The sequence below is a fragment of the Balearica regulorum genome, unplaced genomic scaffold, assembly GCF_011004875.1.
Source record: "Balearica regulorum gibbericeps isolate bBalReg1 unplaced genomic scaffold, bBalReg1.pri S41, whole genome shotgun sequence".
NCBI classification, from domain to species: domain Eukaryota; kingdom Metazoa; phylum Chordata; class Aves; order Gruiformes; family Gruidae; genus Balearica; species Balearica regulorum.
In genome coordinates, this window is record NW_022679031.1 from 93,171 (window position 1) to 116,890 (window position 23,720).

At 71.6% G+C, this 23,720-nt stretch overlaps 4 protein-coding genes across 8 annotated transcripts; 3 read left to right on the plus strand and 1 right to left on the minus strand.

Annotated features, from left to right (window-relative positions):
- The first annotated feature begins 2,293 nt into the window (after positions 1 to 2,293).
- Positions 2,294 to 9,573, plus strand: TOP6BL (TOP6B like initiator of meiotic double strand breaks). 3 transcript variants are annotated; one of them, XM_075741436.1, is made up of 14 exons: positions 2,294 to 2,432; positions 5,190 to 5,310; positions 5,397 to 5,450; positions 5,764 to 5,861; positions 6,308 to 6,391; positions 6,481 to 6,536; positions 7,162 to 7,224; positions 7,987 to 8,178; positions 8,282 to 8,418; positions 8,505 to 8,636; positions 8,735 to 8,856; positions 8,936 to 9,046; positions 9,149 to 9,422; positions 9,512 to 9,573. In XM_075741436.1, the coding sequence occupies exons 1-14, from the start codon at positions 2,352 to 2,354 to the stop codon at positions 9,541 to 9,543; spliced, it is 1,557 nt and encodes a 518-aa protein (XP_075597551.1). In that variant the 5' UTR covers positions 2,294 to 2,351; the 3' UTR covers positions 9,544 to 9,573. The 3 variants fall into 3 exon arrangements, with proteins under 3 accessions (XP_075597551.1, XP_075597553.1, XP_075597552.1); XM_075741437.1 differs by lacking the exon at positions 2,294 to 2,432 and adding an exon at positions 4,009 to 4,033; XM_075741438.1 differs by lacking the exon at positions 7,162 to 7,224.
- A 799-nt stretch (positions 9,574 to 10,372) lies between these two features.
- RCE1 (Ras converting CAAX endopeptidase 1) lies at positions 10,373 to 13,516 on the plus strand. Its single transcript, XM_075741440.1, has 8 exons — positions 10,373 to 10,627; positions 11,625 to 11,727; positions 11,828 to 11,911; positions 11,983 to 12,061; positions 12,383 to 12,550; positions 12,623 to 12,694; positions 13,001 to 13,063; positions 13,160 to 13,516. Exons 1-8 carry the CDS (start codon positions 10,419 to 10,421, stop codon positions 13,378 to 13,380), a joined length of 999 nt encoding a protein of 332 aa, XP_075597555.1. The 5' UTR covers positions 10,373 to 10,418; the 3' UTR covers positions 13,381 to 13,516.
- A 1,419-nt stretch (positions 13,517 to 14,935) lies between these two features.
- Positions 14,936 to 16,587, minus strand: ZBTB3 (zinc finger and BTB domain containing 3). The gene is made up of 2 exons (XM_075741439.1): positions 16,438 to 16,587; positions 14,936 to 16,207 (listed from the first exon to the last, which is right to left on the minus strand). The coding sequence occupies exon 2, from the start codon at positions 16,167 to 16,169 to the stop codon at positions 14,973 to 14,975; it is 1,197 nt and encodes a 398-aa protein (XP_075597554.1). The 5' UTR covers positions 16,170 to 16,207; positions 16,438 to 16,587; the 3' UTR covers positions 14,936 to 14,972.
- A 431-nt stretch (positions 16,588 to 17,018) lies between these two features.
- Positions 17,019 to 23,560, plus strand: GANAB (glucosidase II alpha subunit). Of its 3 annotated transcripts, none has more exons than XM_075741434.1 (25): positions 17,019 to 17,110; positions 17,489 to 17,593; positions 17,725 to 17,833; positions 17,923 to 18,050; positions 18,139 to 18,318; positions 18,677 to 18,742; positions 19,158 to 19,257; positions 19,383 to 19,467; positions 19,547 to 19,643; positions 19,726 to 19,906; positions 20,024 to 20,144; positions 20,250 to 20,485; positions 20,584 to 20,710; positions 20,790 to 20,869; positions 21,075 to 21,218; positions 21,334 to 21,430; positions 21,531 to 21,632; positions 21,721 to 21,964; positions 22,056 to 22,120; positions 22,252 to 22,328; positions 22,415 to 22,489; positions 22,598 to 22,711; positions 22,797 to 22,909; positions 22,992 to 23,092; positions 23,206 to 23,560. In XM_075741434.1, exons 1-25 carry the CDS (start codon positions 17,091 to 17,093, stop codon positions 23,313 to 23,315), a joined length of 2,877 nt encoding a protein of 958 aa, XP_075597549.1. In that variant the 5' UTR covers positions 17,019 to 17,090; the 3' UTR covers positions 23,316 to 23,560. The 3 variants fall into 3 exon arrangements, with proteins under 3 accessions (XP_075597549.1, XP_075597548.1, XP_075597550.1); XM_075741433.1 differs by having other exon boundaries at positions 19,991 to 20,144; positions 23,206 to 23,558; XM_075741435.1 differs by lacking the exon at positions 18,677 to 18,742 and having other exon boundaries at positions 19,991 to 20,144; positions 23,206 to 23,555.
- The last annotated feature ends 160 nt before the right edge of the window (positions 23,561 to 23,720 follow it).

Consider the following 23,720-nt stretch of genomic DNA (forward strand, 5'->3'; position numbering starts at 1 on the left):
GGAATTGGGGGGTTTTGGGGGGCCGTGAGGGGTCTGGGGGGGAATTGGGGGGTTTTGGGGGGCTGTGAGGGGTCTGGCGGGGAATTGAGGGCACATCTATGCACGTGCACCGCCGACCAGAACCCACCGCCACGCACACGCGTGTGCACCACCAGCCAGCACGGGCCAGGGTGGGAGACACACGTGCGCAGGGTCAGCGGTCAGGTGCGTCGCACACGCGTGTGCAATCGGGCGTGCGAGGGCCGGCCCAGGCGAACACAGGTCACGCGAGCGGCCGGCACGAGGAGTGACGGCGCACACGCGTGTGCGGGTGCGGGTATGGCCACGTGCAGGTGGGCACACGGGGTCGGCACATGGTGCACACGCGTGTGCACGCCCCGAGGGGGGTGGGCAGAGCCAGACGCGGAGGTGACACGTGCCGAGCCCCCCCCCCCGGCCCCCCTGTGCTCGGCCAAGGCCGGTGCAGAGTCCGGTGCCCGGGGACGTCAGGGGGGCTGCGGCCGGGTGCCTGGGTGCCCCCCCAGACCCCTGGGTGCCCCCCCCTCGGACATTTCGGTGTTCCCTGGACCCCTGGGTGCCCCCTTGGACCCCTGGGTGCCCCCCCCTCGGACATTTTGGTGTTCCCTGGACACCTGGGTGCCCCCCCCAGACACCTGGGTGCCCCCCATGGACCCCTGGGTGCCCCCTTGGACCCCTGGGTGCCCCCTTGGACCCCTGGGTGCCCCCCCCTCGGACATTTCGGTGTTCCCTGGACACCTGGGTGCCCCCCCCAGACACCTGGGTGCCCCCCCTGGACCTCTGGGTGCCCCCTTGGACCCCTGGGTGCCCCCCCCAGACCCCTGGGTGCCCCCCCTCGGACATTTCGGTGTTCCCTGGACCCCTGGGTGCCCCCCCCAGACCCCTGGGTCCCCCCCCCTCGGACATTTTGGTGTTCCCTGGACACCTGGGTGCCTCCCCGGACCCCTGGGTGCCCCCTTGGACCCCTGGGTGCCCCCCCCCAGACACCTGGGTGCCCACCACAGACACCCGGTTGCCCCCTCAGACACCTGGGTGCCCCCCCCCAGCTGAGGGGTCCCAGGGGTCCGGCTCCCCCCCCCCGACCCCCCCAAGGTGAGGAGGGGACCCAGGCGTGCGGGTGCACCCCCAGCTCCCTTCCCCCCCCCCCCCCCCCGCGGGGACCCAGGCGTCCGGGGGCGTCGGGCGGCTCCCGTCGGGGTTTGGGTGTGCCGGTTTCGGGGGGCGGGGGGGGGGGTGTGGGGGGGTGTGGGGGTGCGGTGGTTTCAGGGAGGTTCGTGGGAACCCCGGGGGGGGAACCTATGGAGTCTGGGGGGGGCAGCGGGGTGGGGGGAGCAGCTGCAGGGTCTGGGGGGGACCCAGGGGGAACCTGTGGGGTGGGGGGGGGCACCCGTACGGCCTGAGGGGACACCTATAGGGTCTGGGGGGGCTCTATAGGGTCTGGGGGGGCTCTATAGGGCCTGGGGGGGGTGTCTATAGGGTTGGGGGGGGCGTCTATAGGGTTGGGGGGGGCGTCTATAGGGTTGGGGGGTACCCACAGGTCCCAGGGGGACCCCGAAGGCACCCGTGGAGCTCTGGGGAGCCCCATAGGGACTGGGGGGACCCAGGTGGGACCCATGGCGGGTGGGTCAGGGGGGGTGCTGTGGGGCTGGGTGCTGTGGGGCTGGGTGCTGGGGGGGGCAGGGCAAGGGCGGCGCTGGGATTTACATCGAAACAGGTCGGGGCGGCTCGGCACGCGTGCACGCACGCGTGAGTACACGGGGCGGTTGCGCGTCGGCGCGTGCGCGCAAACGCGCGTGAAAAACACGCGCGCACGCGCGTGTTTTTCACGCGCGTTTACGCGCGCGCACGCGTGTTCGCGGGGACGCGGGCGCCTGTCTCCTTGTGTTTTTGGGGTGCTCCCCCCCTTGTTTTGGCATGCCCCCCCCATGTTTTTGGGGCGCTCCCACCTTCTTTTTGGGCTGTCCCCCCCCCCCCATTTTCGGGGCGCCTCTCCATCTTTCCCTGTCCCTCCCTAGCTCGCGCTGCCTCTCCCCACTTTGAGGTGCTCCCCTTATTTTTTAGGGGAGCCCCCCCCTCATTTTAAACCCCCCCCCCATTTCTTTACACGCCCCCTTATATTTCAACCCCCCCCTTCTCCCCAGTTTTGCCGCTGCTCCCCCCTGTATTTTTACCTTTCCTCTCTCATTTTCAGCTTCTCTTCTCACGTCTTTTATTTTGGGGGGGGGGGGGTTTGTCTTATTTTTTGGGGGGGGTGTGTGTGTGTGTCCCCCCCTCCCCGTACCTGCCAGCGCCTTGATGCGGGAGCGCTCGAAGCGTCGGGCCGAGCTGCCTTCATGGTCGCCCTCCTCCTCCTCCTCGTCCTCGTCCCAGCGGTTGTTGACGTCGCCGTACTGTCGCTGCAGCTCCAGGCTGTCGTAAGCCGGGGGGGACAGCATGGCCGCTCTGGGGGGGGGGGGCTGTCACTTGGGGGGGGGGGGTCCTTGTCACCTGGGGAGGGGGGGGTTGTCACTTAGGGGGGGGGTCTTGTCACCTGGGGGGGGGTTCCCACAGGGGATGGTGCAGGGCAGGTGCGGGAGAGCTGGGGGGGGGGGGAGGTAAGGGGGGGGGTGACATGGGACACCCACCCCCCCCATTGCCCCCCCCCCAGCCTGTGAGGGACCCCCCCATCCTTCTTAGGGACCCCTGAACCCCTCAGTACCCCCCTTCGTCTCTAACGACCCCTGACCCCCCCCCCCCAAGGACCCCCCCGAGTGACCCCCCGAGCCCCCCCCCAAGAACCCTCAATCCTCTCCGGGGACCCCTGACCCCCCCCCAGCACCCCCCCAAGACACACCCCCCCCCCAGTGACCCCCGACCCCCCTAAAAACCCCTTAAGCGCCCCCCCCTCCATCCTCCCATCCCCCGGGGGGGTCCCGTCCCGTGCCGGGGGGGGGGTCCCCGTGTCCGTGGGGGGGGTCCCCGTGCCGGGGGGGGTCCCTGTGTCCGTGGGGGGGGGGTCCCCGTGTCCCCCCGTGTCCCCCCCCCCCCGGTGGCGGCTCTCGGGTTGCGCCGCCCGGCAGTTAATGCTCTTAGTGCGGGGATCAGCGGCCGGACCCCCCCCGGACCCCCCCGCGCCGGGCCCGTGGGGGGGTGGGGGGGAACCGGACACGCGTGGCTGGCCGGGGGGTTTGGGGGGGGGGGTCGGTGACCCCCAGCAAAGCCCCCGCAGCACCGGCGGGACCCCGGGACAAAGCGGGGGGGGGGCCCTGCCCGGTGCTGCGGGGTGCGGAGCGGTTGCCGCAATGCCGGGGAAAGGCGGCGGCGGGGGGGGGGGGGTGCGGGACCGAGTGGAACCGGCGGGGACCGAGACGGGATGCGGGGCCGGGGAACCCCGGGATGAGGGGGGGGGGGGGGATGCGGAGCCGGTGCGGTGCGGGATCGGGGTGCGGGGTCCCTCTCGGTGTGGGTGTGTATCTCCCCCCCCCCCCCGCCTCTCCCCGCCGCCCCGGCCCGGTCCTACCTGCGCGCTGCGGTGGCGGAGCGGGCTGAGGCCGCGGCAGCTCATCACACCCGCGGCGGCGCGGCCGGGAGGGGCGGGGCGGGGGCGGGGCCAGAGTGGCACCGGAGGGGCGGGGCTACAGCGAGCCGGGGGGGTGGGGTGGGGGGCACCGGGGGGGGGGGGGGTGGGGGGAGGGATACCGGGACCGGGGGGGAGGGGGCTGCCCCGCATCCCCCCCCCTCCCCGGTACATCATATCCCCCCCCCCCCCGTTGCCATGGGAACCCGGACCGGCGCCTCGGTCTGGGCCCCGCCGCGGGGGAGGGAGGGAGGGGTGGTTACCATGGTGACGGCTCCGTCGGCCCCGCCCGGGGGAGGGGGCGCTGCGGGGCCCCCCCCCCCGCCTGTTGCCATGGCGACCCGCCCCTCCTCCGGGGGGGTGTGTCCGTCCCTGGCGCCCCCTTCCTCCGCGCCGCCAGGGGGCGCTCGCGGGAAAGGGGGGGGGGGGCGCGACATGGCGGGCGAGGCCGTGCGCGCGGTGCGGGGGGGGGGGGGGTGTCAGGGGTCCCCAGGGGGGATTTGGGGGGGCTAGGGGGTCTCTAGGGAGGAGGGGGGGGTCAGGGGTCCCCAGGGGGGATTTGGGGGGGCTAGGGGGTCTCGGGGGGGGGGTCAGGGGTCCCCAGGGGGGATTTGGGGGGGCTAGGGGGTCTCTAGGGAGGAGGGGGGGGCTGGGGTCCCCAGGGGGGATTTGGGGGGGCTAGGGGGTCTCTAGGGAGGAGGGGGGGGCTGGGGTCCCCAGGGGGGATTTGGGGGGGCTAGGGGGTCTCTAGGGAGGAGGGGGGTGTCAGGGGTCCCCAGGAGGGATTTGGGGGGGCTAGGGGGTCTCTAGGGAGGAGGGGGGGGCTGGGGTCCCCAGGGGGGATTTGGGGGGGCTAGGGGGTCTCTAGGGAGGAGGGGGGTGTCAGGGGTCCCCAGGGGGGATTTGGGGGGGCTAGGGGGTCTCTAGGGAGGAGGGGGGGGTCAGGGGTCCCCAGGGGGGATTTGGGGGGGCTAGGGGGTCTCGGGGGGGGGGTCAGGGGGCCCCCGGGGGGATGTGGGGGGGCTAGGGGGTCTCTAGGGAGGAGGGGGGGGCTGGGGTCCCCAGGGGGGATTTGGGGGGGCTAGGGGGTCTCTAGGGAGGAGGGGGGGGCTGGGGTCCCCAGGGGGGATTGGGGGGGGGCTAGGGGGTCTCTAGGGAGGAGGGGGGTGTCAGGGGTCCCCAGGAGGGATTTGGGGGGGCTAGGGGGTCTCTAGGGAGGAGGGGGGGGCTGGGGTCCCCAGGGGGGATTTGGGGGGGCTAGGGGGTCTCTAGGGAGGAGGGGGGTGTCAGGGGTCCCCAGGGGGGATTTGGGGGGGCTAGGGGGTCTCTAGGGAGGAGGGGGGGGCTGGGGTCCCCAGGGGGGATTTGGGGGGGGCTAGGGGGTCTCTGGGGGGGGGTGTCAGGGGTCCCCAGGGGGGATTTGGGGGGGTTAGGGGGTCTCTAGGGAGGAGGGGGGGATCGGGGGGGGGGGGCAGGGGTCCCCAGGGAGGATGAAGGGGGTTCTTGGGGGGGTCTAGGGGTCCCTGGGATGGAGGGGGGGGGCCCTGGGGGGGGGGGGGTTGTCCCTGGGGAAGGGGGGTCTGGGGGTCCCCTCCATCGCCGCCTGTGCCCGCAGGTGCTGGAGCGGCTGTTCCTGGGCCTGCGGCCCCCCGAGAGCGGGGAACAGAGACGGGGGTCGCTGCTGGTGGCCTTGGTGGCAGAGGGGGACACGGGCCGTGCCCGCTGCACCGTCACCGGTGGGTGGGTGGGGTGGGGGGGCCGGGGTTCGGAGGGGGGGTCTGGGGGGGCTGAGGGGACCCTGACACCCCCCTTGTCCCTGCAGTGGCGGCCGCCGGGGAGCTCAGCTGCGGTGTCGGCGCTGAAGCCCTGCGGGGAGGTAGGACACGGACACGGTCCCCCCCCCCCGAACCCCGGGGGTCCTCACGGTGTGCCTCCCCCCCCCCCAAAATGCCCCCTGCACACCGGGGGTCCTCACCGTGCCCCCCACAAAATCCCCCCCCGAACCTCAGAGGTTGTCACTGTGCCCACCCCCCCAAACCCCCTCCCGACCCCCTGGGGGTCCTCACGGTGCTCCCCCCCCCCAAAATCCCCCCCTGAACCCTGAGGGTCCTCACTGTGCCCCCCCCCAAAATGCCCCCCCGAACCTCAGAGGTCCTCACCGTGCCCCCCCCCCCCCAACCCCCCTGCAGCCCCCCGGGGGGTGCTGGAGCTGCCGGGGGTCCCCCGCGCCCCCGCCCCGTGCTGCGGCCGGATCCTGCACCAAGCCCGGTTGCGTTTGACCTTCCAGGTGAGGCTGGGGGGGCTCTGGGGGGACCCCCCGCACCCCCACCCCCGGCCCCCCCCCCCCACCTTCCTTCCCCACACCCCAGGGTGACCTTGCGGGGGGGAGAAATCGGGGCCGGGGGGCCCCCCGGGAGCCCCGGCCCCAGCCACAAGTAGGGCAGGCGGTTAAATATAGCCAGGGCGGCCTGATTTCGGTGGGGGGGGGACGGCGGAACGGGGTCACCGAGGGGTGGGTGGCACCCCAAAACCCGTGCTGGGGTCAAGGCAGGGGGGGGCTGGTCCCCAAACTGGTCCCAGTCCCTTGGCAGGGCTGGGGTGGTCCCCAAACTGGTATGAACAAGCCGGACACCCCCTGCCCCGTGCTGGGTCTGCCTACCCGGAGGGGTTCAGTTTGGGGGGGTCATTGGGGTGCCCCCCCAACCCCCCCGGCCCTCTCCCTGCTCCCCACAGCTCAGCCCCCGCCCCAGCACGCTCTCGTCCGACTGTGCGGAGCTGCGGCGGTTCCTGCACAAGACCAGCGCGGTGTACCCCGAGGTACCGCCGACGGGGGGGGACACACCGGGGTGCAGCCATTTGGGGGGGGGGGGGGTTCCCCGTGCTGACCCCCAACCTCCCCCCCCCAGGTGGAGTTTCACTTCTGCGTCAGCGTGAACGGTGCCGTGGCCTCGCACACCTACGGGTGAGCCCCTGGGGGCAACCCCCCCCCACCCTGCGGACACCCCACACTCTGGGGATGCCCCCCACCCTGGGGACCCCCCCACCCCAGGGATCCCCCCGCCCCAGGGACCCCCCCACCCCGGGGAGACCCCACACTCTGGGGTCAGCCCCCATCCAGGGGTCACCCCCCCACCCCAGGGACCCCCCACCCCAGGGACACCGCCTGCTCCAGGGACACCCCCCCATCCAGGGGTCACCCCCCGCCCCACAGACCCCCCCACCCCAGGGACACCGCCTGCTCCAGGGACACCCCCCCATCCAGGGGTCACCCCCCCACCCCAGGGATGCCCCCCACCCCGGGGACTCCCCCGCCCCAGGGACACCCCCCCATCCAGGGGTCACCCCCCGCCCCACAGACCCCCCCACCCCAGGGACACCCCACAATCTGGGGTCACCCCCCACCCTGGCATCACCCCTCACCCCCTGGCTTGTCCTTTTTGGGGGTGAGGAGGAGGGACAGGGACCTGGGATGGGGGACAGGGACATGGGGGGGTGTCCCAGCCCGGGGGGGGGGGTCCCAGCCCAGGGGGGGTCCCAGCCCAGGGGGGGTCCCAGCCCAGTGCCAGCCCCGTCCTTGGGTCCCACAGCCAGGAGAGCGCCGGGGCGCTGCCGGGAGCGCGGCTGCGGGTCCAGAGCCGGCACTTTGCACCGTAGGGCACTGCCGGGTTGGGGACGGGGGGGGGGGGGACGGGGGGCTCGGGGTCACCAGGATGCAGAGGGTACGGCCTGGTGTCAGCGGGATGGGGACGGGGTGGCCTGGGGGGGGTCACTGGGATGGGGACAGGGATGGGGTGGCCTGGGGGGGTCACTGGGATGGGGACAGGGTGCCTGGGGGGGTCACTGGGATGGGGACAGGGATGGGGTGGCCTGGGGGGGTCAGCGGGATGGGGATGGGGTGGCCTGGGGGGGTCACTGGGATGGGGACAGGGTGCCTGGGGGGGTCACTGGGATGGGGACAGGGATGGGGTGCCTGGGGGGGTCACTGGGATGGGGACAGGGTGCCTGGGGGGGTCACTGGGATGGGGACAGGGATGGGGTGCCTGGGAGGGGTCACTGGGATGGGGATGGGGTGCCTGGGGGGGGTCAGCAGGATGGGGACAGGGATGGGGTGCCTGGGGGGGGTCACTGGGATGGGGATGGGGTGCCTGGGGGGGTCACTGGGATGGGGACAGGGATGGGGTGCCTGGGGGGGTCAGCAGGATGGGGACAGGGTGGCCTGGGGGGGGGGAGTCACTGGGATGGGGACAGGGATGGGGTGCCTGGGGGGGGTCACTGGGATGGGGACAGGGTGGCCTGGGGGGGTGACGGGGGCTGGCGTGGCCTCACTGTCCCCGGGGTGCTGGGCGTCCCAGAGACCGGGTGGGCACAGCACCCACCTCCCCCATCTCTTCCCCCCCCCCCCCCCACCCCAGGCCAGCAGAACCCGGGGGTGCCCCCCGCTGCAGCAGGATCCACCCCGCGTTGGGGACCCCCATCCGGCTGCGCGTCCCCCCACCCGCTGCCGCCGTGGGGCTGGGGGGGGAACTGAGCGTCCTCCCCGCTGCCGCTCTCTGCCCCTGCCACCGCCCGGCCCCCAACCTGCCCACCCGCCTCGCCGCCGTCGCCATATCCTGGGGGGGGGTGTGTGTGTGTGTGGGGGGGGGGGGTCGGCGTGCCGGGAAGGGGGGGTCACGCATCAGGCCAGGCCGTTGTCCTTGACCTTGACCACTTGTTCCTCTACGACCCGGTGGGGCTGCCGGCCGCGCCGCCCCTGCCCCGGCTCTTCCAGGATCCCTCCTGGCTGACGGACTGGGAGCGATTCGGCTTCACCGCGGCCCCCCGCACCCCTCCGGAGGGCGAGGAAGGTTACAGGGGGGGTGGTGGTGGTGGTGTGGGGGTCCTGCTGGTGGGACACACCCCCCCCCCCCAGCACCCCATCTTGTCCCTGCAGAGCTGGTGACCCCCGATGCCACCTACGTGGTGCGGCAGGGAGCGGGTGCCCCGGTTGGGGACCGTCACCCCCAGACCCTCCTGCTCTTCCTCTTCCTCCGCCACGACGATCCCTTCCAGGCGTACGACGCCGGTACGTGGGGGCTGGCGGGCTGCGGCGGTAGGGTGGGGGTCCTTGTGTCCCAGTCGTGTGCGTCCCCCCCCCCAAACGGTGACAGCCGCCCTCCCCAGGCGCCCGCCGGCTGCTCCTGGCCCACCTGGACCAGACGCTGCTGAGCAGCCGCCCGGCGCTGACCCGCGGCCTCCGGACCCTCGTCCACCCGGCGCTGGAGGAGCTGCGCCGCCGGCATGAGGTGGGTGCCGGGGCAGGGGGGTGGGTGCCAGCCCACCGTGACCCACCTTCGCCCCCCGCCCCGTTTTCCCATCCCGCAGAGCCAGGAGCGGCTGGCACGGTCCCTGCCCGTCGTGCTGGACGCGGTGACGGCCGTGGTGACCGGCAGCACCAGCGCACGGTTCCGCCGGACCTGCCTGCGCACCATGCAGGTGTGTGTGCGTGGGGGGTGACACGCGGACCCCAGAAAGGGGAAAAGGGGGGGTGGGGGGTGTGTGTCTCTCACCCCCCCACGCTTCCCCGTGTCGCCGCAGGTCGAGGACACCGCGGCGCTGGCGGCGGCCGCCCGGCGGAGCTTGGCCGAGGTCACCCAGCGATGCCTCCTGCCCTGCGCCTCCTGCGAGACCCCCGGCGCCCCGGGGGACCCCCGGCGGGGTGAGGGACGAGCCAGGGAGGGGGGGACCCGCCACCCCCCCTTCAGGGTCCGCCTCGGAGGGTCCCTGCGTGCGGAGGGGACGGCAGATGGAGGAGGAGGAGGAGGAGGAGGAGGAGGAAGGGGACACGCGTCCCCAGAGCAGCGAGGGGCAGGTGGGCTGTCACCGGGGGGGGGGGGGTGTGTCCCAAGGGGGGTGTCGTGTCCCCCCCTTAATCCCCCCGCTAACCCCCCCGTCCCGCAGGCGTGGTGGCGGGAGGTGGCCGGCCTGGCTGAGTGGACGGCCTGAGGGACGGGGACGGAGCCTGAGGGATGGATTGACACCCCCAGTTGGTCCCAGTTACCCCAGTCGGTCCCAGTTTCCTTCCTTGGTCACGGTTCCCCCCATCAGTCCCAGTTCTCCCAGTCAGTCCCAGTTACCCCAGTTGGTCCCAGTTTCCCCAGTTATAGTTGGTTCCTCCCATCGGTCCCAGTTCTCCCAGTCAGTCCCGGTTTTCCCAGTTAGTCCCAGTTCTCCCAGTTAGTCCCAGTTCCCCCAGTCGGTCCCAGTTCCCCCAGCTGTAATTGGTTCCTCCCATTGGTCCCAGCTCTCCCAGTCAGTCCCAGTTACCCCAGTTGGTCCCAGTTTCCCCAGTTATAGTTGGTTCCTCCCATTGGTCCCAGCTCTCCCAGTCAGTCCCAGTTCCCCCAGCTGTAATTGGTTCCTCCCACTGGTCCCAGCTCTCCCAGTCAGTCCCAGTTCCCCCCATCACTCCCAGTTCCCCCACCAGTCGGTCCCAGTATCCCCATCCCAGTTCCACTCCCCCGCAGTTCACATCCCCTCGCTACGCCCCGCCCCCCGCTTCAGGCCCCGCCCCCCTGCTTCAGGCCACGCCCCCTGCTTCAGGCCACGCCCCACAGCCCCATGGCCACGCCCCACAGCCCCATGGCCACGCCCCATCCCCGCCGTGCCTGGCCACGCCCCACAGCCCCTATCACCGCCCGTAGCCACGCCCACGGCCACGCCCCTCGACCACTATCCCCGCCCGGCAGCCACTGACCACGCCCCATCTCCGCCTCTTCGCTCTTGGCCCCGTCCCTGGCCCCGCCCCGTCGGCCTTGGCCCCGCCCCTGGCCCCGCCCCTCCGGCCTTGGCCCCGCCCCGCGGCGCCATGGCGGTGTCGGAGGCCGCGGGCGGCTCGTCCTGGGCCGCGCCGGGTCGTGCCGGGCCGGCACCGGGAGCGGCACCGGGAGCGGCACCGGGAGCAGGCCCGGCCCCCGCAGCAGGTCCCGGACCGTGCTGGGCCGCCGTGCTGGCCTGTCTCAGCTTGGCCTGCTCCTACGTGGGCAGCCTTTACGTCTGGGGCAGCCCCCTGCCGCGGTACGGGGCTGGGGAAGCTCCGGGGAGGAGGGGGGGGGGGGGAATGGGGGGTCTGGGGGGGCTTCTGGGGGGGGTATGGAGGGGTCTGGGGGGGAATGGGGGGGCTTCTGGGGGGGTCTGGGGGCACCTGGGGGGGAATGGGGGGTCTGGGGGGGCTTCTGGGGGGGTATGGAGGGGTCTGGGGGGGCTTCTGGGGGGTATGGAGGGGTCTGGGGGGGAATGGGGGGGCTTCTGGGGGGGTCTGGGGGCACCTGGGGGGGAATGGGGGGTCTGGGGGGGCTTCTGGGGGGGTATGGAGGGGTCTGGGGGGGCTTCTGGGGGGTATGGAGGGGTCTGGGGGGGAATGGGGGGGTCTGGGGGCACCTGGGGGGGAATGGGGGGTCTGGGGGGCTTCTGGGGGGGGTATGGAGGGGTCTGGGGGGGAATGGGGGGGCTTCTGGGGGGGTCTGGGGGCACCTGGGGGGGAATGGGGGGTCTGGGGGGGCTTCTGGGGGGGTATGGAGGGGTCTGGGGGGGAATGGGGGGGTCTGGGGGCACCTGGGGGGGAATGGGGGGTCTGGGGGGGAATGGGGGGTCTGGGGGAGCTTCTGGGGGGGTATGGAGGGGTCTGGGGGGAGTATGGGGAGTACCTGGGGGGGGTCTGGGGGGTACCTGAAGGGGTATGGGGGGTACCTGAGGGCAAATGGGGGGGGTCTGGGGGGTACCCATGCTGGGTTGGGGGGGGTCTATAGGGCACCTGGGGGCTATGGGGGGGTCTGTAGGGCACCTGGGGGAGGTCTGGGGGGGTCTACAGGGTGTCTGAGAGGAGTCGTGGGGTCCTGCTGGGGTTTATGGGGTGTATTGAGAGTACTTGGGAGGGGGTCTTTGGGGCATTGGGGGGTTCATAGAGCGTGTAAGGGGGAGTTGTAGGGTCCTGGGGGGGCTCCTTGGTGTCTGTTGGGTGGGGATGCTGTCGGGGGACCCCCCCCACGCTGACACCCCCCCCCCTTGGCCGCAGGGACCACCCGTCCGTCATCAAGCGGCGCTTCACCAGCGTCCTGGTGGTCTCGGGGCTCTCCCCGGCCTTCGTCTGGCTCTGGAAGGAGCTGACGGGCATCAAGGTGAGGTTGGGGGGGGGGGGGAGCTTAATTTGGGGGGGGGGGTTTGCGCTGGTGGACCCCCCCCCCCCAAGTAGTGCTGACCCCTCTGTCCTCCCCGCAGCCGGACACCCCACTGCCGGCACTGCTGGGGCTGCGCCTGGAGGGGCTGGTGCCGGCCACGCTCCTTCCGCTGCTGCTCACCATGGTAGGTGTGGGGGGTGGGGGGGCTGGGGCACGGCCCCCCCGACCCCCCCCTAATCCCCCCCTCTACCCCAGATCCTCTTCCTGGGGCCCCTCATCCAGCTCTCCATGGACTGTCCCTGGCGCTGGCTCGACGGCGTCAGGGTGGCTTTCGGTAAACGGAGGGGGACGACGCGCGATTTGGGGGGGGGTGGGCAGGGGTGGGTGGCGGTGGGTCAGGGGTCTCAAGGAGGGTGGGAGCCTTGGGAGGGGGCAGCAGCAGATTTTGGGGGGGTTGTTGTTGGGGACCTGGGTGGATTAATGGGGTGGGGTGAGTTTGGGGGTGGCGGAGTTGGGTTTTTGAGGGGTGGGGGGGAAACTGTGGGGTCGGGAGACCCCGAGCGGTGCAGTGGGTTTTGAGGTCAGCGGCGGCGGGTTTTGGGGTGCGGCCGTGCCCACCCACCCGACCCCACCCCCCCCCCCCCTTCCTTCGCAGACCCCCGTTTCTGGGCGCTGTGCCTGGGCGACGTGCGCTGGCTGCGGAACCAGGTGGTGGCCCCGCTGACGGAGGAGCTGGTTTTCCGCGCCTGCATGCTGCCCATGCTGGTGCCCTGCACCGGCCCCGGCCCCGCCGTCCTCGCCTGCCCCCTCTTCTTTGGCGTGGGTGAGTGTGCCCCCCCAGGGACCCCCCTGACCCCCCCAAACTGACCCTCACAGCCCCTTTCTCTCCCCCCAGCTCATTTCCACCACGTTATCGAGCAGCTCCGGTTCCGGCAGGGCTCCGTCAGCAGCATCTTCATGTCGGCAGGTACTGCTGGGAGGGGGGAACGGGACACGACTATGGGGTGCCTGGGGGGGCCTTGGGGTGCTGGGGGGGGGGGATACAGATTGCCTGGGGTGGGGTAGGGTGCCCAGGGGGGATGCGGGGTGGGGAGGGGGCGTGTAGGGTGCCTGGGTGGGGGCATAAGGTGCTTACGGGACATTTGGGGTGCCTGGGGTGGGATTTGGGGTGCCTGGGGGGGTGTGTGGAGAGTCCGGGGGGGCACAGGGTTCCCGGGAGGGGCGGTACGGGGGTGCTCAGCCCCTCCTTGACCGCCCTTTCCCCCTCCCGCAGCTTTCCAGTTCTCCTACACGGCTGTCTTCGGTGCCTACACGGCCTTCATCTTCCTCAGGACAGGTGGGACGCGGGCAGGGTTGGGGGGGGGACGACACACGGCGGCGGGGGGGGGTTCAGCCCCGCGGACCCCGCTCCGTCCGTCCGTCTGTCCCGCAGGTCACCTGGCGGGCCCGGTGCTGTGTCACTCCTTCTGCAACTCCATGGGGTTCCCGGCGGTGGGGGCGGCGCTGGAACACCCCCGGCGCCGGGCCCTGCTGCCCTGTTACCTGCTGGGGGTCCTGCTCTTCCTCCTCCTCCTGCATCCTCTCACCGAACCCACCTTCTTCGGGGGGGCCCTGGCCTGCGCCCCTCACCCGGGGGCCACCGTCGTGGTTTAGCCGAGCACCACGCGGCCGCTCGCTCGCCCCCGGGGTGGGATGGGGAGGGGGACGGGAAAAGGCGAAACCTCGGGGGTTGGGATAAGGGCGGTTTGCCGGGACGGCGCGGGGAAATAACGACGCCGGCGTTTAACAGACCGCGCAACGCGGGTGACGCGCAACGCGGTTTCTCACCCAACCACTCGGATCGCGCGCTCAGACCCGTCCCGAAACCGGACCGTCCCTGAGCTGCGCGTCCCGGAGCCGCGCCGCCCCCTCCCCGCCTAACCCCCCTTTTTTATACTGAGCATGACGTCGTACGGTGTGGAATGCTTCCCCGGGGCTGGCTTGGGTCGCCTGTCCTGGCCGCGTCCCGTCCCAGCTTCTGGTGGGAATTAACTCTGGCCCGGTCCAACCCGGGACGGCCCCCCCACACCCCCCCCCACCCCTGCCCCGGGCGTGGGGCGCCTGGCCCCGATCCCCCCCCCACCCCACCCCCCAGACCCCCTTTTTATAGGTGCCGCCGCACAGAGCTCTATTTTTGTGATTAAAGTGCTTTAAGCCTTGGTGTGCCTGGACTGGGATGGACTGGGATGGGACTGGGACAAACGGGAAAGGACTAGGGAGGGAGTGGGACAGACTGGGAGGGAGTGGGACAGGCTGGGGAGGGACTGGGATGGGACTGGGATGGGACTGGGACAAACAGGGAAGGACAAGGGAGGGAGTGGGACAGACTGGGAGGGACTGGGACAGACTGGGGAGGGACTGGAATGGGACTAGGACAGACAGGGAAGGACTAGGGAGGGAGTGGGACAAACTGGAATGGGACTGGGAGGGACTGGGACACACTGGGAAGGACTAGGGAGGGAGTGGGACAGACTGGGAGGGACTGGGACAGACTGGAATGGGACTAGGGGCAGACAGAGGGACTGGGAGGGGACTGGGACCAACTGGAATGGGACTGGGAAGGACTGGAACCAATTGGAATGGGACTGGGAGGGACCAGGACACACTGGGAAGGACTAGGGAGGGAGTGGGACAGACTGGGACAGACTGGGAGGGACTGGGACCAACTGGAATGGGACTGGGAGGGACTGGGGCACACTGGGAAGGACTAGGGAGGGAGTGGGAGGGACTGGGACAGACTGGAATGCAGACTGGGAGGGACTGGGGTGGGACCAAGTGGGGTGACTGGGGCCCGACAGGACTGGGACAGGCTGGAATGGGACTGGGACGGGAGTGGGAAGGACTGGGAGCAACCGGGAGGGGACTGGGACAGACTGGGGGGGGCCGAACTCCTTCCCTCCGCCAGGGGGCGCAACCCGGACCGCGCCGCCGCTGCGCGCATGCGCCGTCCCAAGGCAGGTGCGCCGGCGCCGCCGCTCGATCATTGGGCGACGCGAGAGCCAATGGAAGCGTGGGTGTGCCCTCAGGCCCCGCCCCCCCTTCAGGGACCACCTGCTGCCCGTTTCCAGCGGCGATTTATTCCCTCGCGGCCCCACGTGACTGCCGTACACCCGCTCCGCCCCCCCGCCGCAGGGCCACGCCCCCCGCCCCGCCCCCTCGCCTCCCCCGGGTCCCTCCGCCCGCCGGTTCCACCGCCCCGTCCCCTCTTAAGGCGGGTTGTCGCAGTCGCGGTCGTGATCGGCGTGGGCGCCGCCGCGGGTGGGCGGCCCGTGGCTGTGGGCCTTGCGGATGTGGCGGTAGAGGTCCCCGGACTGGGTGTAGCTGCGGAGGCAATGGCGGCACTCGTAGGGACGCTCCCGCGTGTGCACGGTGGCGTGGCGGCGCAGGGTGTAGGAGCAGGAGAAGGTTTTCCCGCAGGTGGGGCAGGTCGGAGCCTCCTCGGCGAAGAGCCCGAAGCCCCCGCGCCCCTCCAGCGGCGGCAGGAACAACGGCTCCCGCAAGGCCGGCAGCCCAAAGGGCAGCGGCTCCCCAGACGCTTCCCCGAAGGCCGTGGGCCGCGGGGCACGGGATGGCCCGGGGAAGATGCTGGCGGGGCGGCGGGCACCTGCTTCGGGCTCCTCATCAGAGATGACGATGGCCTCCACCTTGACAGCGTTGGGCAGCAGCCCCCCAGGGGCGGTGGGCACCCAGGGCCCGGCGCAGAGCCCCCCCGGGGCGGGCAGCTCACCCCCGGGGAAGGCGGCACGGGGGGCGGCCTCCGTCGAGCTGCTGGGGCTGGGGAGGGGGAGATCCTGGGGGGCGGCGCGGGGCCAGTCGCCCTCCATGCCGGGCTGCGTGGTGTCGGCCACGTCCACGCGGGGCACCGGCGGCTCGGGGGGGAGCGCGCCCTGCTCCTCGTCACCCCCAGCCTGGGGGGCCGGGCCGGGGAGGGCCAGGATGGGCGCCCCGGGGCTGGGCGGGCGCTGCTGGGGGGTGGCGGGGGGCAGCGGGGGGCTGCCAGGGGCGTCCTCCTCCCGCTTGGTGCTGTCGGCCTCGGCCGGCACGCGTGCCTGCAGCTTCTTCTTGCAGAGCTTGACGACGTCGTTCATGTGCAGGTAACTGGCGGCCGCCAGCACGTCCTCCAGCGGCGTGGTGGCCAGCGCCAGCCGCCCCTCGTACATGAATTCCAGCAGCAGCCCGAAGGCGGGCGGCGTGACGATCTCGCTGTTCAGGCAAACCAAGTCGCCCTTGTCCAACCGCTCGGCGTAGCACATGTGGAAGAAAGCGCTGCAGGCGGCCAGGACGGCGCGATGGGCCGGGAACGGGGCGCTGCCCACCAGCACGGTGCAATCGCAAAGGAAACCCTGGGCTCGTTGTTCCCGCAGCCCCCGCAACAGTTGCCGGCTGTGCTCGGGGAACTCCATGGCGTCCCGCGGGGCGGGGCGGGGGGGTGTCTGCCGGCCTGCGGGGTGACAGGGCAGGGGAGGTTAACCGGGCCCGACCCGGTGACAGGGCCGTAGGAGACCGGTGCCAGTCCGGCTCGCTGAGAGGGACAAGCCCAGGCCGGGAGGCGGCAGGGCCGGTGTGGAAGGGCCCGGTCAGCCCCGGTGGGGCCCGGTCAGTCCCGGTGGGGCCCGTCCAGGCCCGGTGGGGCCCGTCCCAGTTCACGCGCCCCCCCCCGTCCCCACTCACCACAAAGCAGCGGCCTGGCGGCGCCCCGCCCCTACGCGCTTGATTGGCATCCGGACCGGCCGGTCGCTCCCGTCTCCATTGGTCCGTTCTCCTGCCGCTCAACGAGGCCGCGCCGACGACGTCCAACGGCGCTTGTTGATTGGTCGCCGCCTACCGCCACTGCTGATTGGCGGCTGCTGCCTCCCTCCCCGGAAGAGGCGGGCCGCGGTTGCTATGGCCGTGGTTGTCATGACCGCGGGGGCGGGGCGTTGCCGGGGAAGCCCTCAGTGGGCGGTGGGACCCCGGGCCGGCGAGGGCGTTTTGATTGGGCGTACGGATGTGTCACTCAGCTTTTCCGGGCTTTCATTGGTCTGCTGTCCCCCCCTACACGGTGTGTCCCCGCCTCTTCCCTAGCTCCTGCTCTGATTTGCGGGAGCTCCCATCTCTCACTCCTTCGCCCGCAAATCGCGGGACGGAGGGGGCGGGGCTACGGTTCCCCTGGCAACCACGTGCACAGGAGCGGGGCGGGGAGCGCGCGCTGGCCGGCGGGTCTCGAGCTCCGCCCTCACTATGGGGCGTGGTCGAGGGCGGGTTCGAGGGTGGGGCTCCCCTCAGCCAATGGGAGGCGGCGGCGTGGGGCCAGGGGCGGGGTGAAGGGTCAGGCCTGATCCAAGATGGCGGCGGCGCCGGGGAGGTGAGCGTGTGCCGGGGGGATCCTACGGCCGGGACACCCCCCCCCCCATCCCCTCCCCTCCCCTTCGGTGGGACCCCGCGTCCCGGGAACCCCCCGCTCTTCTCCGACGTGTCCCTCGGGCTCCCCACACCGGGAGACCCCACCGCCCGGGACCCCCCACCTCCCCAGGCCCGAGCTGCGGCCGAGCCCCTCCACACAGCCCCCCCCCCCCCCCTCCAATCCCGGTGGTGCCCCGCTCCCCGTTCCCCTTCCTCGGTTGGATCCGGCGTGTGCGTGTGTCCCCACCCCCGTCCCCTTCCCCGCCGTGGCGGAGGCGAGGCCACGGCCTTGCCCTTCGCCCTGACCCACCCCCCTTCACCCCCCCCCCCCCTCCCGCAGGCGGCGACCGACGACGCTGCTGCTCTGGGCGGCCCTTTGCTTCGGGGCCGCCCTGGCCGTGGACCGGAGCAACTTCAAGACGTGCGAACAAAGCGGTTTCTGCAGGTGGGTATCGGGGAAGGGGGGGGGGGGGGAGGACGGACACACACACACGCCCCCCGCACCCAGCGGGGAAGGGGGGGAGGCCGGGCCCCGGGCTGGTGCTCAGCTTCTCCCGTCTCCCCCCTCCACCTCAGGCGTCAGCGCGGCCTGCAGCCCGGGCATTCGCCGTACCGAGCCCTCCTGGAATCGCTGCAGCTCGGGCCCGACGCTGCCAGGCTGCAGCTTGTCAACGAAGCCACCAAGGTGCGTGCGGGACCGGGGAAGGGGACGCGGGGGGCCGGTGCTGTCCCGTTGACGCCGTGTGTGTGTGTTGTTCCCTCCCCCCCGTCCAGGTCCCGCTGTTGCTGGAGCTGTGGGGGCTGCAGGGCAACATGACCCGCATCCGCATCAAGGAGCTGAACCCGCCGCGACCGCGGTTCGAGGTGCCGGATGTGCTGGTGGCGGAGCCGCCGGTTGAACGGTGAGCGCCGAGGCGGAGGGAACGTGAGGTTGGGGAGGGGGACGGGGGACGCGGCCGTCCTCAGCACCCCCCCCCCTCTTCCCGACAGGCTGACGGTGACGGGGCGGGACGAGGGGAGCCTGGAGCTGTCGCTGGGCCCCGCGGGACACCGGCTGCTGGTGACGGAGAAACCGTTCCGCATGGACCTGCTGCAGGGCCGGGAGCTGCTCTGCAGCGTCAACGCCCGCGGCCTCCTCTTCTTCGAGCACCTCCGACGCCGCCGGGACTCGTGAGTACGACCGAGGGCGGGCAGCTGTCCCGGCCTCCCCCGCTCCCCCTCCCCCAGGTTTCTCCTCCACCCAGGGCACCCAGCAACCCCCCCCCACCTCTCTGGGGAAGCTTGGGGTGCCCGGCTGTCCCCGCTCCCCACCGGTGAAGGTAAACCCCGGGGAAGGGTGGGGGAACGGCAGCGCACCAAAGGGGCCCCCTCTCGTCCCCGCCAAGAGGGAGGGCAGCTCGTGGGGAAAGGGGTTTGGGGGGGGGGGGCCGGGCCGGGCTGCGTCCGTCTGTCCGTCCGGCGGCTCCTCGCACTGACTCTCGCTGTGTTTCTGTTTCTGGCTGCGCTTCCCCCCCTGCCCGCGCCCCAGTTTCTCGGATAAAGTTAGTAGCTCGGTCGGTAGCTTGTGGGATAAGATCAAGACCCTTTTCCATAGGTAAATCTGTGGCTTCTGCTGCTGTCTCTGCCCCCCCACACCCACCCCTCCTCTCCTGGGCCCCCAACGGGAGCCCCGGCCAGGGGACAGCGTCCCCCCCAGAGCCCCCTGGGCCAGGCAGGCCCCGGTGAGAGGGAGGAGGAGGGGGCAGGAGCGGCCGGGGCCATCCCTATCCCCCCTAGAAGTGAGGAGCTGCACCCCCCCTGCCCTTCCCCGAGCGAGCTGGGGGGGGTTGGTTGGGGTGGTTTCCCCATCTTGGGGCCCCAAGCGAGTGCCTGCCGGGGTGTCCCGTGTCGTTCCCCCCCCACACACACACCCCCCGCGAAACTGCTGCGCGTGTGACTCCTGTCTGCGGCGACCAGGGCGTCCCGGCACCCCGTAACCATCCCGTGTTGTGTCCCCCCCCCTTCTCCAGGGACACCCCCAGGGAGCCCACGGCGGAGGAGGGGGCGGCTGTCGAGGGGCAGGAGGAAGCTGCCGGTGGGACGGAGGATGCCGGCAACCAGAGCGAGAAGGTATTACGGGGAGGGGGGGCTCTGGGTGAGGTGCTGGGGGGGCCAGCAGAGAGATGGGCCCCCCCCCCTTTCTTTTTGGGAGAAGCCCTCTGGCCACCCATCCCTAACGGCAGCTGGCCCCGCAGCCCACCGAGGCCGCAGCCGAGGCCGCGGAGGAGCCGGGCTCCTGGGAGGAGACGTTCAAGACTCACACGGACACCAAACCCAACGGTGAGACCCGTCTCGTGGCGGGGCGTGCCGGTATGGGGTGGGGGCTCCTGGTTTCACCCCCACCTTGTCCCCATCGCAGGACCCACTTCGGTGGGACTGGATTTCTCCCTGCCCGGCTTCGAGCACGTCTACGGCATCCCCGAACACGCCGAAAGCCTGCGGCTCCGCACCACCGAGTGAGTGGCGGGGAGGGAGGGTGACGAGTGACGGTGGCACCGCTGGTGGGGTGGGGACGCTGACCCTCCTGGCCTCCCGCAGGGGGGGGGACCCGTATCGCCTCTACAACCTGGACGTCTTCCAGTACGAGCTCTACAACCCCATGGCGCTCTACGGCTCCGTCCCGCTCCTCCTGGCACACAGCGCCCGCCGCACCCTCGGCATCTTTTGGCTCAACGCCGCCGAGACCTGGGTGGACATCAGCTCCAACACGGCCGGCAAGGTGCGGGGCGGGCGGTTAGGGAAGGGTTTTTGGGGGGGTCTGACGGGGCTCTGACGTACCCCCACACCCCCTCCCCGCCCGCAGACGCTCTTTGGGAAGCTGTTGGATTACATGCAGGGTGGGGGCGAGACGCCGCAGACCGACGTGCACTGGATGTCGGAGAGCGGCATCGTCGACGTTTTTCTGCTGCTGGGCCCCGCGCCTGCCGCCGTAACGGGGCAGTACGCTTCCCTCACCGGTAACGCGGGGGGAATCGGCGAAGGGGGGCGGGGAGCGCGCGAACGGAGGGTGCCAGGGACCCTACTCCGAGCCCTGCTGTTCCCCCCCTTCCCCAACCTTGCAGGCACCCAGGCGTTGCCCCCCCTCTTCGCTTTGGGTTACCACCAGAGCCGTTGGAATTACAACGACGAGGAGGACGTGGCGGCGGTGGAGAGGGGCTTCGAGGAACACGCCGTCCCCTGCGACGTTCTCTGGTTGGACATCGAACATGCCGACGGCAAACGCTACTTCACTTGGGACCCCAGCAAGTTCCCCCGACCCCGCGACATGCTGGAACGGTTGGCCGCCAAGAAACGCAAGGTAGGGCGACCCCCGAAAAGGGATTTTTTGGGGGGGGGGGGGGGGAGGGTTGCGGGGCCCCGCCGGGTGCTGACGTGTGCGTTTTCTGCCCCCCCAAGATGGTCAGCATCGTGGACCCCCACATCAAGGTGGACAGCGGGTACCGCGTCCACAACGAGCTGCGCTCCCGCGGCTTTTACGTCAAGACGAAGGACGGCAGCGACTACGAGGGCTGGTGCTGGCCGGGTGAGCGGGGCTTGGGAGTGGGGGGGGGGGTTCTGGGGCGGGTTGGGGGGGGCCATGCTGACCCCTGCGCTGTCCTCAGGCTCCGCCGCGTACCCCGACTTCACCAACCCCGAGATGCGCGCGTGGTGGGCCTCCATGTTTGCCTACGACCAGTACGAGGTGAGGACTCCCCCCCCCCCCCGCATCGCCGTCAGCCCCCCTTGGCGGGTGTTTGCCCCCCCCCAGTAGCCACCCCCTCTCTCCGCTACCCTTCTGCTCTCAAATCGCCGCCTTCCCCTATCGCTCGTGTCCCCCTCTGCCCCCCAATCCCCCCCCCAATCGCTGTGGGTCCCCCCCAATCGCCGTGGGCCCCCCCCCCCCCCAGGGCTCGACCGAGAACCTCTTCACCTGGAACGACATGAACGAGCCCTCGGTCTTCAGCGGCCCCGAGGTGACGATGCACAAAGACGCCGTGCACCACGGCGGTTGGGAACACCGCGACCTCCACAACCTCTACGGCCTCTACGTGGTGAGCGCAGCCCCCCCACCGACACGGAGGGGGGGGGGGTGTGTGTGGGGGGGGGGAATCCCACGCAGCTTTTTTTTTTTTCCACCCCCCGCCCCCTAATTCCTTCTCCCCGCAGCAAATGGCGACGGCCGAAGGGCAGATCCGACGCTCGGGTGGGCGGCACCGACCCTTCGTGCTGAGCCGGGCTTTCTTCGCCGGCTCCCAGCGTTACGGTGAGGGGAAGGGGGTTCACCCTGGGGGTCTCCCCCCCCACCCCGGTTTGTGTGACACCCCCTTCCCCCCCCACACCCCTCACACCTTCCCGTCCCGCAGGCGCGGTGTGGACGGGCGATAACACGGCCGAGTGGGAGCACCTCAAGATTTCCATCCCCATGTGCCTCAGCTTCGGGCTGGCCGGTCTCTCCTTCTGCGGCGGTGAGGGGGGACGCGGAGCGGAAGGCGGGGCGGGGGGGTGCTCGGTGTGCCGGGAAGGGGGTGTCCTGACCCCCTCCTGTCCCCGCAGCGGATGTGGGGGGCTTTTTTAAGAACCCCGAGGCGGAGCTGCTGGTACGGTGGTACCAGGCGGGCGCTTTCCAGCCCTTCTTCCGCGCCCACGCTCACCTGGACACGGCGCGCCGCGAGCCCTGGCTCTTCGGGGAAGAAAACGCGGCGCTGATCCGCGCCGCCATCCGCCAGCGTTATGCTCTCCTGCCGTACTGGTACACCGCTTTTTACCGCAGCCACCGCCAAGGGCTGCCCGTCATGAGGTGAGCGGATGAAGGGGTCCCCGGGGGTTCCCCCACCACCCCAAAATCCCCCACCCGATCCGTGACACCCCCCTCTCCTCGCCTCCCCCAGGCCGCTCTGGATGGAGTACCCCGAGGACGCCACCACCTTCGCCATCGACGACCAGTACATGATCGGTGAGGGGAGGGGGGGGTTTGCTGTGGGGTCACCCCCACCCCTGAGGCGTCACCCCCACCCCTGAGGCGTCCCTACCTTTGTCGTGGGTCTCCCCATCCCCACCCGCGGTCCCCCCCTTCTTTTTTCCCAGACCGGGCGCTGCTGGTGCACCCCGTGACGGAGCAGGGCGCTCGTGGCGTGCAGGTCTATCTGCCCGGCAAGGGAGAGGTGAGATTTTGGGGGGGGGGGGGGGCTGTAAATTTTGGGGGGTCCAACCTACCCCCCCCCTACAACCATTCTCTGGTCCCCTCCAGGTCTGGTACGACGTCGCCTCCCACCAGAAGCACCACGCGCCCCAAACGCTCTACGTGCCGGTGACCATGAGCAGTGTGGGTGATGGGGATGGGGTTTGGGGGGCTGGGGGGTGGTTTTGGGGGGGCTGGAGGTGGGGGGGGGACACACCCATCTCCCCTCCTCATCTCTCCCCCCCTCCCCAGGTGCCGGTGTTCCAGCGCGGGGGGACGGTGGTGCCGCGGCAGGAACGGGCGCGGCGTTCCACCGAGTGCATGCGGGGGGACCCCTTCACCCTCTACGTGGCCCTCAGCCCCCAGGTGAGTGCAGACCCCCCCCACGCACCCCCCCAAACTCCCCCCGACCCGTCCTGACCCCCCCCGACCCCCCCTCGGTGTCCCCCAGGGCACGGCTGAGGGCGATCTCTTCCTGGACGACGGGCAGAGCTTTGACTACGAGACGAAGGCGCGTTACCTGCACCGGCAGTTCACCTTTGCCGGCAACACGCTGACAGCCAGGTATCCCCCCCCTAGGCCCCCCCTTACCCCCCCCCAGACCCCCCCGGGGCCCCCCTGAACCCCCCTTTCTCCTTCCCCGCAGCTCTGCGGACCCCCGGGGCTCCTTCGACACCCCGGTGTGGCTGGAGCGCGTGGTGATCCTGGGCGCTGGGAAACCGGCTGCCGTCGTCCTCCGTCCTGCGGGTGAGTAGGGGGCTTTGGGGGGGGGGTCCTAGGGTGGGGTACACCCCCCTAACCCTCCCATCACCCCCCTAACCCCCCCCATCACCCCCTGTGCCCCTCTCCCCCCCCCCCAGATGGCTCCGAGATCCGTCTCGACTTCCAGCACGAGGCCGAGACCTCCGTCCTCACCCTGCGCAAGCCGGGGGTCCGCATCGGTGACGACTGGGCCATCGTCCTGCGATAATGCAGAGGGGGGGGGGGCTGCTGCTGGGGGGGGGGGTGGGGGGGCAACCTCCTCCTGCCCCCCCCTCCCCCCCCCCCCCGGGGACCCCCACAGCCCCCCAAGACCCCCCCCACCCCCCATGGGCAGGGAGCTGCCCCATCCCCCCTTGGCTGCTGTAGTGGGGGGTTTGTCCCTGGTTGGTTTGGGGGGCTGGGGGGGGGGGGGGGTGCTGCCTCTGAACGCCCCCCCCTTCCCCCCCAAACATGGGGGGGGGGGGGCTGGTGGGGGCTGGGGACCAAGCCTCTGTGTAACCCTCGTGCCCCAACCCCCTCCCTCCCCCCTCCTCCTCTTCTTCTTCATCCCCCCACCCCCGTTTCCTCCCCCAGCGGGGGTCAGCTGGGGTTTGGGGGTCCCTCATCCCCCCCC

What these genes read in the sequence shown, in the direction of transcription:
- RCE1 (XM_075741440.1), top strand. Translation starts at nt 10,419, where the DNA reads ATGGCGGTGTCGGAGGCCGCGGGCGGCTCGTCCTGGGCCGCGCCGGGT. An exon ending in TGGGGCAGCCCCCTGCCGCG is followed by an intron (nt 10,628 to 11,624) that starts GTACGGGGCTGG and finishes CCTTGGCCGCAG; the next exon opens with GGACCACCCGTCCGTCATCA. An exon ending in CAGCATCTTCATGTCGGCAG is followed by an intron (nt 12,695 to 13,000) that starts GTACTGCTGGGA and finishes CCCCTCCCGCAG; the next exon opens with CTTTCCAGTTCTCCTACACG.
- GANAB (XM_075741433.1), top strand. Translation starts at nt 17,091, where the DNA reads ATGGCGGCGGCGCCGGGGAG. An exon ending in GCTCCAACACGGCCGGCAAG is followed by an intron (nt 19,907 to 19,990) that starts GTGCGGGGCGGG and finishes CCCCGCCCGCAG; the next exon opens with ACGCTCTTTGGGAAGCTGTT. An exon ending in CGAGGGCTGGTGCTGGCCGG is followed by an intron (nt 20,711 to 20,789) that starts GTGAGCGGGGCT and finishes CGCTGTCCTCAG; the next exon opens with GCTCCGCCGCGTACCCCGAC.
- ZBTB3 (XM_075741439.1), bottom strand. Translation starts at nt 16,169, where the DNA reads ATGGAGTTCCCCGAGCACAGCCGGCAACTGTTGCGGGGGCTGCGGGAA.
- TOP6BL (XM_075741436.1), top strand. Translation starts at nt 2,352, where the DNA reads ATGGTCGCCCTCCTCCTCCTCCTCGTCCTCGTCCCAGCGGTTGTTGAC. An exon ending in GGTTGCGTTTGACCTTCCAG is followed by an intron (nt 5,862 to 6,307) that starts GTGAGGCTGGGG and finishes TGCTCCCCACAG; the next exon opens with CTCAGCCCCCGCCCCAGCAC. An exon ending in CCTGCCTGCGCACCATGCAG is followed by an intron (nt 9,047 to 9,148) that starts GTGTGTGTGCGT and finishes GTGTCGCCGCAG; the next exon opens with GTCGAGGACACCGCGGCGCT.